The sequence below is a fragment of the Panulirus ornatus genome, chromosome 17 (genome assembly GCF_036320965.1).
Source record: "Panulirus ornatus isolate Po-2019 chromosome 17, ASM3632096v1, whole genome shotgun sequence".
NCBI lineage: Eukaryota > Metazoa > Arthropoda > Malacostraca > Decapoda > Palinuridae > Panulirus > Panulirus ornatus.
This window is the reverse complement of record NC_092240.1, coordinates 29,795,686-29,809,761: the sequence shown is the minus strand read 5'-3', so window position 1 is coordinate 29,809,761 and position 14,076 is coordinate 29,795,686. Positions and strand designations below refer to the sequence as shown.

The window sequence follows — 14,076 nt, the reverse complement described above, 5'->3', positions numbered from 1 at the left end:
CAGTTCTCGGTTCTTAACGCTACCTCGCTAACGCGGGAAAAGGCGAATAATTTGAAAGAAAAAAGATATATATATATATATATATTTTTTTTTTTTAAACTATTCGCCATTTCCCGCGTTAGCAAGGTAGCGTTAAGAACAGAGAACTGGGCCACTGAGGGAACATCCTCACCTGGCCCCCTTCTCTGTTCCTTCTTTTGGAAAATTAAAAAAATTGAGAGGGGAGGATTTCCAGCCCCCCGCTCCCTCCCCTTTTAGTCGCCTTCTACGACACGCAGGGAATACGTGGGAAGTATTCTTTCTCCCCTATCCCCAGGGATAATATATATATATATATATATATATATATATATATATATATATATATATATATATATATATATATATACATTGAAATGTATTGGTATGTATATGTGCATGTGTGGATGTGTATGTATATGCATGTGTATGTGGGTGGGTTGGGCCATTCTTTCGTCTGTTTCCTTGCGCTACTTTGCTAACACGGGAGACAGCAACATTTTAATAAAAAAAATATGTATTCGTACATATTCCCTCTGGATTCATGGAAAAAGGCATAAATGTAGTTCAATCCTAACGCTATCAACCGTGTGTCTTTGTCACTTAGCAATAGTCATATTGAGAATAAGGCTGGGGCGTTTATTTCTTGCTGGTTAAAGGTTTATATCACATGTTTCATTGTTGTTTTACAATTTTGTATGATGTATTTTGTTTCACAGGAGTGAAATGGTGTGTAACATTATTACTTGCTGTTTGAGATGTGTTTTTCAGTGTTTGGGAGACTGATCTAGTGAAAGCACCAAAGCAAAAAATTTGGTTTTGAATGTTTCCATATTTAGTATTGTTCTGTTGATTTATTTAAACAAAGCTTAAGCAGTTTCATGGCATACACTGTGTTATTCTAGTAAATTTTGGCAGATTTTGGCATATGTCAGGGTTTTGTCACACACAAAAAGCTGCTAACATATGCAGTCTAGGTCAGGAGATGAGTCAGTTCAAGAATAGGGGCAGTCATGGTAGCTGTAATTTCCCTGTCTGGATCTACTGTATTGTAGTTTACTTCATTGTTTTAGTAATGTTCATTGTATAATTTAGTTAAGTTCTGCATTTTATTTTGATTGTTTGTCTGAAGCTTTGATAAGTATTTTATGTAATTTTGGCTTTAGTCCCTAATCTCCAGTGATGCAGTCAAGAATAGTTTTTTAAATTTTTTTCATCACAATTCTCTTTAGTGGTCTTTAGAATACAAAGGAATTCAAACAGCAACAGACCATTGGGTCCTTTCAAGATTGTTTGTGATAATGGAAGATATTAGAAAGCCAAAGCCTGGTATGGCAGAAGTTCAAAGGCATACAGATGATTCAAAGGGAATAACTTGTAAATTGTCATTTCGACTATATTAATGCAAATAATGAAAGTTGTGAACTTGAAGTAAAGTATTTATCAAGCCTAATTAAACATATCTATAGTACTGCTTTCAACCATACTTTCTGTATGTTAACAATACTGTTGAAGAAAAAGTACTTCACCTAATTCAAAGTAAATTGTTTGCCCATGAACTAGTATCCATTACTACAGTACAAGAGAAGTGAGGTGAATCAAGTCTTGGGTAACTTGAGAGATCAAGATTATCAAAGCCTTTGATTATACTGAATACTTGTATTTGGTCACTTCTACACCTTCTCTTTTCTAAGCCAAAAAGATTCAAGTCATTTAATCTGATCTCGTAGGATTTGTTTCTCTTTCCAGGAATCACCTGTACTCCTTCCATTGTCTTTTTTTTCTTAAAGGTAGGGTGACCAAAACTGAAGACAATATTCAAAATGTGGATGAACCAGTGACTTGTAGAGGAGGGATAATTTCCCAGGACTTAAATTCGAAGGCTGTATCTATGAAACAAAGAATTTTGTTTGGTCTTTTCTCTGCTTATGTGCATTGCTTACTTGGATTTTAGTTACCAGAGGGTATTACACTTCATTCTTTTTCCTCATTTACTTTTTGCAGTTCAACAGAATTCATATTGTAGATTGCCTTTTCATTTTTACTTCCAATAAGCAAAACTTCGTACTTATCAATATTAAGATTTGTTGGTCACTAATGAGCCAAGTTTGCTTATTTGTTTTTGAAGTTGTAGACATTCAAGTTTAATTTTTAGGTTTATTTTCCATTAGTGTATCATTAGCAGATTTTGATATCTTGCAATACAGACCATTATCAGTATAGGGATGGAGAGAAAGAATACTTCCCACGTATTCCCTGCATATCGTAGAAAGTGACTAAAGGGGGCGGGAGTGAGGCCTGGAAACACTCCCCTCCTTGTATTTCAATTTCTAAAAGGGGAAGCAGAAGAAGGAGTCAAGTGGGGAGTGCTTATCCTTCTTGAAGGCTTAGATTGGGGTGTCTGAATGTGTGTGGATGTACCCAAGATGAGAAGAAAGGAGAGAGAGGTAGTATGTTTGAGGAAAGAAGTCTAGATGTTTTGGCTCTGAGTAAAATGAAGCTCAAGGGTAAAGGGAAAGAGTGGTTTGTAAAAGTCTTAGGAGTAAAGTCAGGGGTTGGTGAGAGGACAAGAGCTAAGGAAGGAGTAGCACTACTCCTGAAGCAGCAGTTATGGGAGTATGTGTTAGAGTGTAAGAAAGTAAACTCTAGACTGTTGTGGGTAAAACTGAAAGTGGATGGAGAGAGATGGGTGACTTTTGGTGCTTCTGCACCTGGTCATGAGAAGAAAGATCATGAGAGGCAAGCATTCAGGGAGCAGCTGAGTGAGTGTCAGCAGCTTTGATGCACGAGACCAGGTTTTATTGATGGGTGATTTAAATGCAAAGGTGAGAAATGTGGCAGTTGAGGGTATGATTGGTGTACATGGGGTGTTCAGTGTTGTAAATGGAAATGGTGAAGAGCTTGTGGATTTGTGCATTGAAAAAGACTCGTGATTGGGAATACCTAGTTTAAAACGAGAGATATTCATAAGTATACGTATGTGAGTAAGAGAGATGGTCAGAGGGCATTATTAGATTATGTGTTGATTGATAGGCATGTAAAAGAAGACTTTTGGATTTTAAATTGCTGAGAGGGGCAGCTGGAGGGATGTCTGATCACTATCTTGTGAAGGCAAAAGTGAAGATTTATAGAGGTTCTCAAAAAAGAAGAGAGAATGCTAGGGAGAAGAGAGTGAGAGTGAGCATAGAAAGGGGACTTGTGTGAGGAATCAGTCGTGAGAGATTGAGTGTAGAATGGCAGAAGGTGAGAGCAAATGACGTGTTGGGAGTGGGTGAGGAATGGGATGTAATTAGAGAAGCAATAATGGCTCGTGCAAAAGATGCATGTAGCATGAGAAAGGTAGGAGGTGGGCAGATTAGAAAGTGTAGTGCGTGGTCAGATGAAGAAGTGAAGTTCTTGGTGAAAGAGAAAAGAGAGGCATTTGGATGATACTTGCAAGAAGGGAGTGCAAATGACTGGGAGATGTATAAAAGAAAGTGGAAGGACAAGAGAAAGGTGCAAGAGGTGAAAAAGAGGACAAATGAAAGTTGGGGTGAGAGAGTACCATTAAATTTTAGGGAGGATAAAAAGATGTTTTGGAAGGAGGTATATTATGTGCATAAGACAAGAGAACGAATGGGAACATCAGTGAAGGGAGCAAGTGGGGAAGTAATAACAGGTAGTGATGAAGTGAGATGGAGTGAGTATTTTGAAGGTTTTTAGAATGTGTTTGATGATAGACTGGCAGATGTGGGATGTTTTGGTCGGGATGGTGTGCGAAGTGAGAGGGTCAGGGAGAATGGTTTGGTTAAGAGAGAAGAGGTAGTGAAAGCTTTGCAGAAGATGAAACCTGACAAGGTGGTGGATTTGGATGGTGTTGCAGTAGAATTTATGAAGATATGGAGTGACTTGTTAATTGGTTGGTAAGGATTTTCAGTGTATGTATAGATCATAGAATTTCAGTGTTTCCTCCTTTGCTTCTTTATATCATAAACAATTGATGAACCAATACTGTAGATGTCACACAGCTTACGCACCGAAACACCACAGTCCATTTTTTTCAGAAGTTCTACTTTATCTTGGATTGATATGGGCTGGTGTTTATGTTTGATACCACGACTGACACTCTCATATGTCTTAGAAGTTAATGCTAGGGTTAAATTTATACAAAATAAGCTAAGAATCTCAAAGAATTACGGTATCACCAGAATGTAAATAAGCATGCCCTACACACAACGCCATCTGTGTCCAAGTAAACTAGTCTGGTGGCCCGGTAATTTCAAGTTCCCTAACAAAATTTTGTTTGCACTAAAGGAGGTGCTGAAGCATCAGTTGCCAGAAATTCGGTGGTGTACCTGTACATGTGTATGTGGGTAGGTTGGGCCATTCCTCGTCTGTTTCCATGCACTACCTCGCTGACGTGGGAGACGGTGATTAAGTATAATAGATATAAATAAATAGATATATTTCATAGGCAGGGGTGTGTGATGTCTCCATGGTTGTTTAATTTGTTTATGGATGGGGTTGTTAGGGAAGTGAATGCAAGAGTTTTGGAAAGAGGGGCAAGTATGAAGTCTGTTGTGGATGAGAGAGCTTGGGAAGTGAGTCAGTTGTTGTTCACTGATGATACAGCACTGGTGGCTGATTCATGTGAGAAACTTCAGAAGCTGGTGACTGAGTTTGGTAAAGTGTGAGAAAGAAGAAAGTTAAGAGTAAATGTGAATAAGAGCAAGGTTATTAGGTACAGTAGCGTTGAGGGTCATGTCAATTGGGAGGTAAGTTTGAATGGAGAAAAACTGGAGGAAGTAAAGTGTTTTAGATATCTGGGAGTGGATCTGGCAGCAGATGGAACCATGGAAGCGGAAGTGAATCATAGGGTTGGGGAGGGGCCGAAAATCCTGGGAGCCTTGAAGAATGTGTGGAAGTCGAGAACATTATCTCGGAAAGCAAAAATGGGTATGTTTGAAGGAATAGTGGTTCCAACAATGTTGTATGGTTGCAAGGCGTGGGCTATGGATAGAGTTGTGCGCAGGAGGGTGGATGTGCTGGAAATGAGATGTTTGAGGACAATGTGTGGTGTGAGGTGGTTTGATCGAGTAAGTAATGTAAGGGTAAGAGAGATGTGTGGAAATAAAAAGAGCGTGGTTGAGAGAGCAGAAGAGGGTGTTTTGAAATGGTTTGGGCACATGGAGAGAATGAGTGAGGAAAGATTGACCAAGAGGATATATGTGTCGGAGGTGGAGGGAACGAGGAGAAGTGGGAGACCAAATTGGAGGTGGAAAGATGGAGTGAAAAAGATTTTGAGTGATCGGGGCCTGAACATGCAGGAGGGTGAAAGGCCGGCAAGGAATAGAGTGAATTGGATCGATGTGGTATACCGGGGTTGACGTGCTGTCAGTGGATTGAATCAGGGCATGTGAAGCGTCTGGGGTAAACCATGGAAAGTTGTGTGGGGCCTGGATGTGGAAAGGGAGCTGTGGTTTCGGGCATTATTGCATGACAGCTAGCGACTGAGTGTGAACGAATGGGGCCTTTGTTGTCTTTTCCTAGTGCTACCTCGCACACATGAGGGGGGTGGGGGATGGTATTCCATGTGTGGCAAGGTGGCGATGGGAATGAATAAAGGCAGACAGTGTGAATTGTGTGCATGGGTATATATGTATGTGTCTGTGTGTGTATATATATGTGTACATTGAGATGTATAGGTATGTATATTTGCATGTGTGGATGTGTATGTATATACATGTGTATGGGGGTGGGTTGGGCCATTTCTTTCGTCTGTTTCCTTGCGCTACCTCGCAAACGCAGGAGACAGCGACAAAGCAAAATAAAAAAAGAATATTTCATAGGAATTAGTTTTCACTAGTATAATATTTGGTACTGTCTTACCGATAATGAAACACCCTTATATTATCATTTGATTTATGCAGCCACTTTCAAAAAAGTAACTATCACATAAGTCAAGAGGTCCCTGCACTGAATGAATAGGTGGATGAATTGATGCCTTGATTGGAGTTATGATTAGTACAGAATTTCAATACTTTCTCCCAATCCTTCTTTAAGTTATAGATAGAAGACATACCAACACCATATTCAACTTTTTTTTTCTTCTTTTTTCAAATCCAAACCCCCTTATATTATCATTTGATTTACGTAGCCATTTTCAAGAAAGTAACTATCACATAAATCAAGAGGTCCCTGCACTAAATAAATAGGTTGATGAATGGATGCCTTGATTGGAGTCAAGATTAGTACAAAATTTCAGTACTTTCTTCCAATCCTTCTTTAAGTTATAGATAGAAGACATACTAACACCGTTTTCACCTTTTTTTCTTTTTTTTAGATTCAAACCTCCTTATATTATTATTTGATTTACACAGCCATATTCAAGAAAGTAACTATCACATAAATTGTGAGGTCCCTGGTCTGATTTTCTGTTTTGACTGATTCAGTGCAATGAATGAATAGGTGGATGAATGGATGCCTTAATTAGAGTTACGATTAGTACTGAATTTCAGTACTTTCTCCCAGTCCTTTAAGTTATAGATTGTAGATGTAGACATACCAACACCATATTAAACTTTCTTTTTTCTTCTTTTTTAAGCCCCTTCATCAAACTTCTTTATGATTGCTGCTTTCTTGAGTACAGTGAGTGTACCATGCCTATGTTTCATAGGGTTGACCCTATTATGAGGAAGCAGTCACTTTTTGGAATCTATCGTGAGAGCTCATAATGTTATAACTTCTCTGGATAGGGAAGGTCACAGGCAAAATAAGTGTATTCAACTGGAAAAGGATGCTGTCCTTGAGAGTATACCATGCTTGATATGGACGACAGCCAGCTGAAATTATACATAACTTCTGTTGATTATCGGTATCATTCTATGTATTTGCGTAGTTTCTGAGACTTAATTATTGTTTTGTCAATTTTATTACATTTTGCGGTGAATTACATGAACCATGAATGTAAGGTGTACACAGATGTACACACAAAAATGAGTCGCTACGTTAGCCACAGTGGAACAACACCCATTGTATCTGAACTTCATGAGGAAAAATCTCTTTTTCCATTACATGATAACATTCTCTATTTTTCTGTTGTTTCTTAGTCTTCACAAAAGTTTTGTGAATTATTTTATTACATTTAGCAGTAAAGTCTATGACCCATAAGTGTGAAATTAGGTGATTGAGCTTTCTGTTATAATGGCTGACCACAGTTGACATCATTGTGAAGTGGTCTATTCTTCAGTTATACTAGAGCTTTCTTTATTTTTGCTGAATTTCTTATTCTTAATAATTGTTTTATATATTTTACTATTACACTTTGCCGTAGATTACATGAATCATCACTGTGAGGTGAACATGAATATATATATATATATATATATATATATATATATATATATATATATATATATATATATTTTTTTTTTTATACTTTGTCGCTGTCTCCCGCGTTTGCGAGGTAGCGCAAGGAAACAGACGAAAGAAATGGCCCAACCCCCCCCCATACACATGTATATACATACGTCCACACACGCAAATATACATACCTACACAGCTTTCCATGGTTTACCCCAGACGCTTCACATGCCTTGATTCAATCCACTGACAGCACGTCAGCCCCGGTATACCACATCGCTCCAATTCACTCTATTCCTTGCCCTCCTTTCACCCTCCTGCATGTTCAGGCCCCGATCACACAAAATCTTTTTCACTCCATCTTTCCACCTCCAATTTGGTCTCCCTCATCTCCTTGTTCCCTCCACCTCCGACACATATATCCTCTTGGTCAATCTTTCCTCACTCATCCTCTCCATGTGCCCAAACCACTTCAAAACACCCTCTTCTGCTCTCTCAACCACGCTCTTTTTATTTCCACACATCTCTCTTACCCTTACGTTACTCACTCGATCAAACCACCTCACACCACACATTGTCCTCAAACATCTCATTTCCAGCACATCCATCCTCCTGCGCACAACTCTATCCATAGCCCACGCCTCGCAACCATACAACATTGTTGGAACCACTATTCCTTCAAACATACCCATTTTTGCTTTCCGAGATAATGTTCTCGACTTCCACACATTCTTCAAGGCCCCCAGAATTTTCGCCCCCTCCCCCACCCTATGATCCACTTCCGCTTCCATGGTTCCATCCGCTGCCAGATCCACTCCCAGATATCTAAAACACTTAACTTCCTCCAGTTTTTCTCCATTCAAACTCACCTCCCAATTGACTTGACCCTCAACCCTACTGTACCTAATAACCTTGCTCTTATTCACATTTACTCTTAACTTTCTTCTTCCACACACCTTACCAAACTCAGTCACCAGCTTCTGCAGTTTCACACATGAATCAGCCACCAGCGCTGTGTCATCAGCGAACAACAACTGACTCACTTCCCAAGCTCTCTCATCCCCAACAGACTTCATACTTGCCCCTCTTTCCAAAACTCTTGCATTTACCTCCCTAACAACCCCATCCATAAACAAATTAAACAACCATGGAGACATCACACACCCCTGCCGCAAACCTACATTCACTGAGAACCAATCACTTTCCTCTCTTCCTACACGTACACATGCCTTACATCCTCGATAAAAACTTTTCACTGCTTCTAACAACTTTCCTCCCACACCATATATTCTTAATACCTTCCACAGAGCATCTCTATCAACTCTATCATATGCCTTCTCCAGATCCATAAATGCTACATACAAATCCATTTGCTTTTCTAAGTATTTCTCACATACATTCTGCAAAGCAAACACCTGATCCACACATCCTCTACCACTTCTGAAACCACACTGCTCTTCCCCAATCTGATGCTCTGTACATGCCTTCACCCTCTCAATTAATACCCTCCCATATAATTTACCAGGAATACTCAACAAACTTATACCTCTGTAATTTGAGCACTCACTCTTATCCCCTTTGCCTTTGTACAGTGGCACTATGCACACATTCCGCCAATCCTCAGGCACCTCACCATGAGTCATACATACATTAAATAACCTTACCAACCAGTCAACAATACAGTCACCCCCTTTTTTAATAAATTCCACTGCAATACCATCCAAACCTGCTGCCTTGCCGGCTTTCATCTTCCGCAAAGCTTTCACTACCTCTTCTCTGTTTACCAAGTCATTTTCCCTAACCCTCTCACTTTGCACACCACCTCGACCAAAACACCCTATATCTGCCACTCTATCATCAAACACATTCAACAAACCTTCGAAATACTCACTCCATCTCCTTCTCACATCACCACTACTTGTTATCACCTCCCCATTTGCGCCCTTCACTGAAGTTCCCATTTGCTCCCTTGTCTTACGCACTTTATTTACCTCCTTCCAGAACATCTTTTTATTCTCCCTAAAATTTAATGATACTCTCTCACCCCATCTCTCATTTGCCCTTTTTTTCACCTCTTGCACCTTTCTCTTGACCTCCTGTCTCTTTCTTTTATACATCTCCCACTCAATTGCACTTTTTTCCCTGCAAAAATCGTCCAAATGCCTCTCTCTTCTCTTTCACTAATACTCTTACTTCTTCATCCCACCACTCACTACCCTTTCTAATCAACCCACCTCCCACTCTTCTCATGCCACAAGCATCTTTTGCGCAATCCATCACTGATTCCCTAAATACATCCCATTCCTCCCCCACTCCCCTTACTTCCATTGTTCTCACCTTTTTCCATTCTGTACTCAGTCCCTCCTGGTACTTCCTCACACAGGTCTCCTTCTCAAGCTCACTTACTCTCACCACCCTCTTCACCCCAACATTCACTCTTCTTTTCTGAAAACCCATACAAATCTTCACCTTAGCCTCCACAAGATAATGATCAGACATCCCTCCAGTTGCACCTCTCAGCACATTAACATCCAAAAGAATGAGTTGCTATGTTAGCTGTGTGCCCCAATGTTACAATGCCCGACCATTGCTGAACTCATTGTGAGGGAGCAATCTCCTCTAGGATTATAAGATAGCATTCTCTATTTTTGCTTAGTTTCTTTGTCTTAATGATTGTTTTTCATATTTTTTTATTAAATTTTACAGTAAATTACACAAACTGTAAAGGTAACATGTACATAAATATACGTGAATGTACAAAAACAAGCCAGTGCATTGGGCCTATGCCCACTGTTTTAATAGCCAACAGTGGCTGACCTCATGAGGTACCAATCTCTTCTTCAGTTATACACTATTTTTTTTTTTTTTTTTTTGCATAGTTTCTTAGTATTGATAATTATTTTGTATATTGTTTTAATACATTTTGCAGGAAATTACAAGAATGCAAACCTAAAAGTGTACTCACATGTAAATTTGTATGTAGATACAATTAAACTTGTATGTAGATACAATTCACTGGATACAGTTGCTAACCTTGGACTATCCAGACAACCATGGCAATTGGCAGTTTTCTGAACCATAGAAAAGAAAGTTTGCTGAACTAGGTCAAATTCTTTCTAAACTATAGGGAGTTTCTTAGCTACAGATCATTGTATTAAAGAATTTTACAGTACAAATATTTAAAGTTTTTTTTTTTTTTTTTTTTTTATACTTTGTCGCTGTCTCCCGCGTTTGCGAGGTAGCGCAAGGAAACAGACGAAAGAAATGGCCCCCCCCCATACACATGTACATACACACGTCCACACACGCAAATATACATACCTACACAGCTTTCCATGGTTTACCCCAGACGCTTCACATGCCTTGATTCACTCCACTGACAGCACGTCAACCCCTGTATACCACATCGCTCCAATTCACTCTATTCCTTGCCCTCCTTTCACCCTCCTGCATGTTCAGGCCCCGATCACACAAAATCTTTTTCACTCCATCTTTCCACCTCCAATTTGGTCTCCCTCTTCTCCTCGTTCCCTCCACCTCCGACACATATATCCTCTTGGTCAATCTTTCCTCACTCATTCTCTCCATGTGCCCAAACCATTTCAAAACACCCTCTTCTGCTCTCTCAACCACGCTCTTTTTATTTCCACACATCTCTCTTACCCTTACGTTACTTACTCGATCAAACCACCTCACACCACACATTGTCCTCAAACATCTCATTTCCAGCACATCCATCCTCCTGCGCACAACTCTATCCATAGCCCACGCCTCGCAACCATACAACATTGTTGGAACCACTATTCCTTCAAACATACCCATTTTTGCTTTCCGAGATAATGTTCTCGACTTCCACACATTTTTCAAGGCTCCCAAAATTTTCGCCCCCTCCCCCACCCTATGATCCACTTCCGCTTCCATGGTTCCATCCGCTGACAGATCCACTCCCAGATATCTAAAACACTTCACTTCCTCCAGTTTTTCTCCATTCAAACTCACTTCCCAATTGACTTGACCCTCAACCCTACTGTACCTAATAACCTTGCTCTTATTCACATATTTAAAATATTTAAATATTTAAAGTATTACATTAAAATGAATTTGAGTATAAGTATCCCATACCTATTGTAGATCAGAAGTTACCCAAGTATTTGTACATAAGTGCATGAACTGCTCTTCATGAAATCTAGGATATTGTGTTCTAGATAAAAACCATAATCTTGTTATGAGAAAGGATGTATTTTGCTGTTAGCCTAGGTGTAGGAGTAGATGAGTAAGGGGAAGTAAAGACAGATTTTTGCTGAAACCACTTAACATTAAGCGTAGGAAATGATTGATAAGTATTGCAATAGAATGAAAAATGCCGATATTAACATAAGATTATAAAAGAATGGAAATATGTTGTGTTTCAGGCCTAGGTGAAGGAGTAAAAGAGAAGTTGGAAGTAAAGACAGAGGATTTGTCAAGCTCACACCTTCCTACAACTACTGTTGCGGGAACTATGCCAGCGGGAACAAAGGGTGGCAAACGCTCTCGCAGGTAGTGGTATTTTTATTTGTGCATGCTGAGTTGGGTGCAATTAGAGGCCAATATTCTGGAACACCATTTAATTATTCTTTGGTATGTACTGAATGAAATTAAGTTCATGATTTTATAAGTAAGTCTTATTTTTGGTGTTTTATGATTTTAGGCCTTCATTGTGTTTGTCCCATCTCACATGCTTTATGAGTTAATTTTCTCATTATTGTTTAGGCAAAATTGGGCATATGTAGAAATGTCCATGTTGCTCGTTTGTTTAGATTTCCTGATGTACAATTTGAAATTTCGAAACAACATTGTATCTTCATTTAAGCCTATGAAGAGATGATAAGATTTTTCCATTTAATTATTAATCATGATCCAGATAATACTTTTCAGTAATGTTTTAATGACTTTAAGTACATAAGATTTTTCTGTTTGGTTGGCTTTCTTCTTGTAAGCTTTCTATGTTCATCTTCATTGAATTTACTTCTTGCAAAATGAAGGAGTGCATTTTAGAAGAAACTTAGTGTGTACTTTAGGATGGAAGAAATCAGGTTGTTGATAGGGAATCTGAATGGAAGAGTGGGTGATGTGGCAGTTGAGGTTATAATTGAGGGACCTGGTGTCCCTGGGGTAAATGAAACTTGGGAAAAGCTTGTCAAATTGTAAACTGAAAGTCGGTTGTTTGGTGATTGGCCTATTTTCACAATTGCTTTGCTCACCATAGTGAGATACAATCAGGAACAGACAGACAATGGCCTCCTATGCACAAATCCACTCTAATTGTCATGTATGATTAATTGAAAACATGACATACCATGCACAGTCCGGTCTTTGACTATTCCATGGTTGACTACTTCTTGGCAGCACACTGCCTCCTGTCTATCACATGAATCCAAGTCAATCTGTCCCATGTAAGTCCCTCACCCTCCTGAATGTTCAGACCCCAATACCCTTGTCAAAGTTTCTCTAACTTCATCCATCCATCTGCTTGGTTTCTGACTTGTAGATCTTCAGTTAGTCTTTCTGTGCTCTTGCCCTCCTTATGTCTGTACAGTTAGTTGATGCTATGCAGACACTGACTAAGAAGGTGTTACCTCGTGGTTGTTGGGAATAAGAGTGATAAGAGTGCAGTGAGCCAACACTGCAGTGGCTTACATGTTCTCTCCCAAACCCAGGCCACTGTATTTCCTTTTTCTGCCTCATATACGAGAGGTTTGGGGGAACTCACTCCGCAGACAGAATTTTTATACATTTCCCATGTACCATTTAACAACTTAAATCACACTTTTTCTTTATCACAGTGTATAGGAGAATAAGAAAATTACCCACATATCTCCTATATGTCATAAGAGACAACTAAGAAAGGGATGGAATCCTTCCCTGCCATTGATTGTCACTTTTCAAAAACAGGAGTGGAAGTGTTACTGGGAATATTTTGTTTTTAGAAAAGGATACATAAGCATATGTGGAAGAGTGGGATTAACAAACAACAGGCATTATTGAAATATGTGCTAATTTGACAAGAACATAAAGGAGTGGTTGTTGGATGTTGGTGAGTTGAAAAGGTTGCGGGTGGAGGATTGATCATTTCTTGGTAGGGATGAGTGTGAAAGCTTTTTGTGGTTTTAGAATATGAGGAAATGACATTTTTAGAAGTGATGAAAAGAAGTGAGCTTGAAGATAGGTTTATGTGCAGAGATATCAAGAGAGATTGCATAAAGTAATGGCACAGGGTGAGAGTAAATGAAACAAGGGGGGGTGAGAGTCATGAAAGATATTTAGACAAGCATTGCTTTTGTGTGCCAATAAAGTATTTGGCATGCAGAAGTTGTGAGTTAGGTAGATGAGAAAGGGTAATTAGTAGTTAGATTAGAAAAGTGAATTGATAGTGAAAGAAAAGACTGGGATATATGGACAGCATCTTCAGTAAAGGAGTGAGTAATTGTGAGAGTACATTAGAAGGCAGCAGGAGGCTAAGAGAGAAGTACAGGAGGTGAAAAAAGGTCTAATGAGAGATGGAATGAGATATTATCGATAAACTTTATATATAATAAGAAATTGTTCACATATAAAAAGAAATTGATTCAGAAGGTGAATTGTGTGGAGAGAGGAAGAGAACAAATGGGAATAATAGTAGGGAAGCAGATAGGTAAGTGCTATCAGCAAAGTGAGGTGAAAAAGAGATCAAGTGAG

At 39.1% G+C, this 14,076-nt stretch overlaps 1 protein-coding gene across 13 annotated transcripts in view; it reads left to right on the top strand.

The window, feature by feature from the left end:
• Window positions 1-14,076, top strand: part of LOC139754662 (transcription factor 12-like) — a 723,853-nt gene that overhangs the window by 620,745 nt on the left and 89,032 nt on the right. For 11 of the 13 annotated variants that reach the window (XM_071672207.1, XM_071672206.1, XM_071672199.1 and 8 more), the window contains one exon: window positions 11,772-11,898. In XM_071672207.1, the coding sequence (XP_071528308.1) occupies window positions 11,772-11,898 (127 nt within the window). Of the gene's footprint in view, window positions 1-11,771; window positions 11,902-14,076 lie in introns of all 13 variants that reach the window. The other 2 variants (XM_071672198.1, XM_071672197.1) reach the window with 1 other exon arrangement.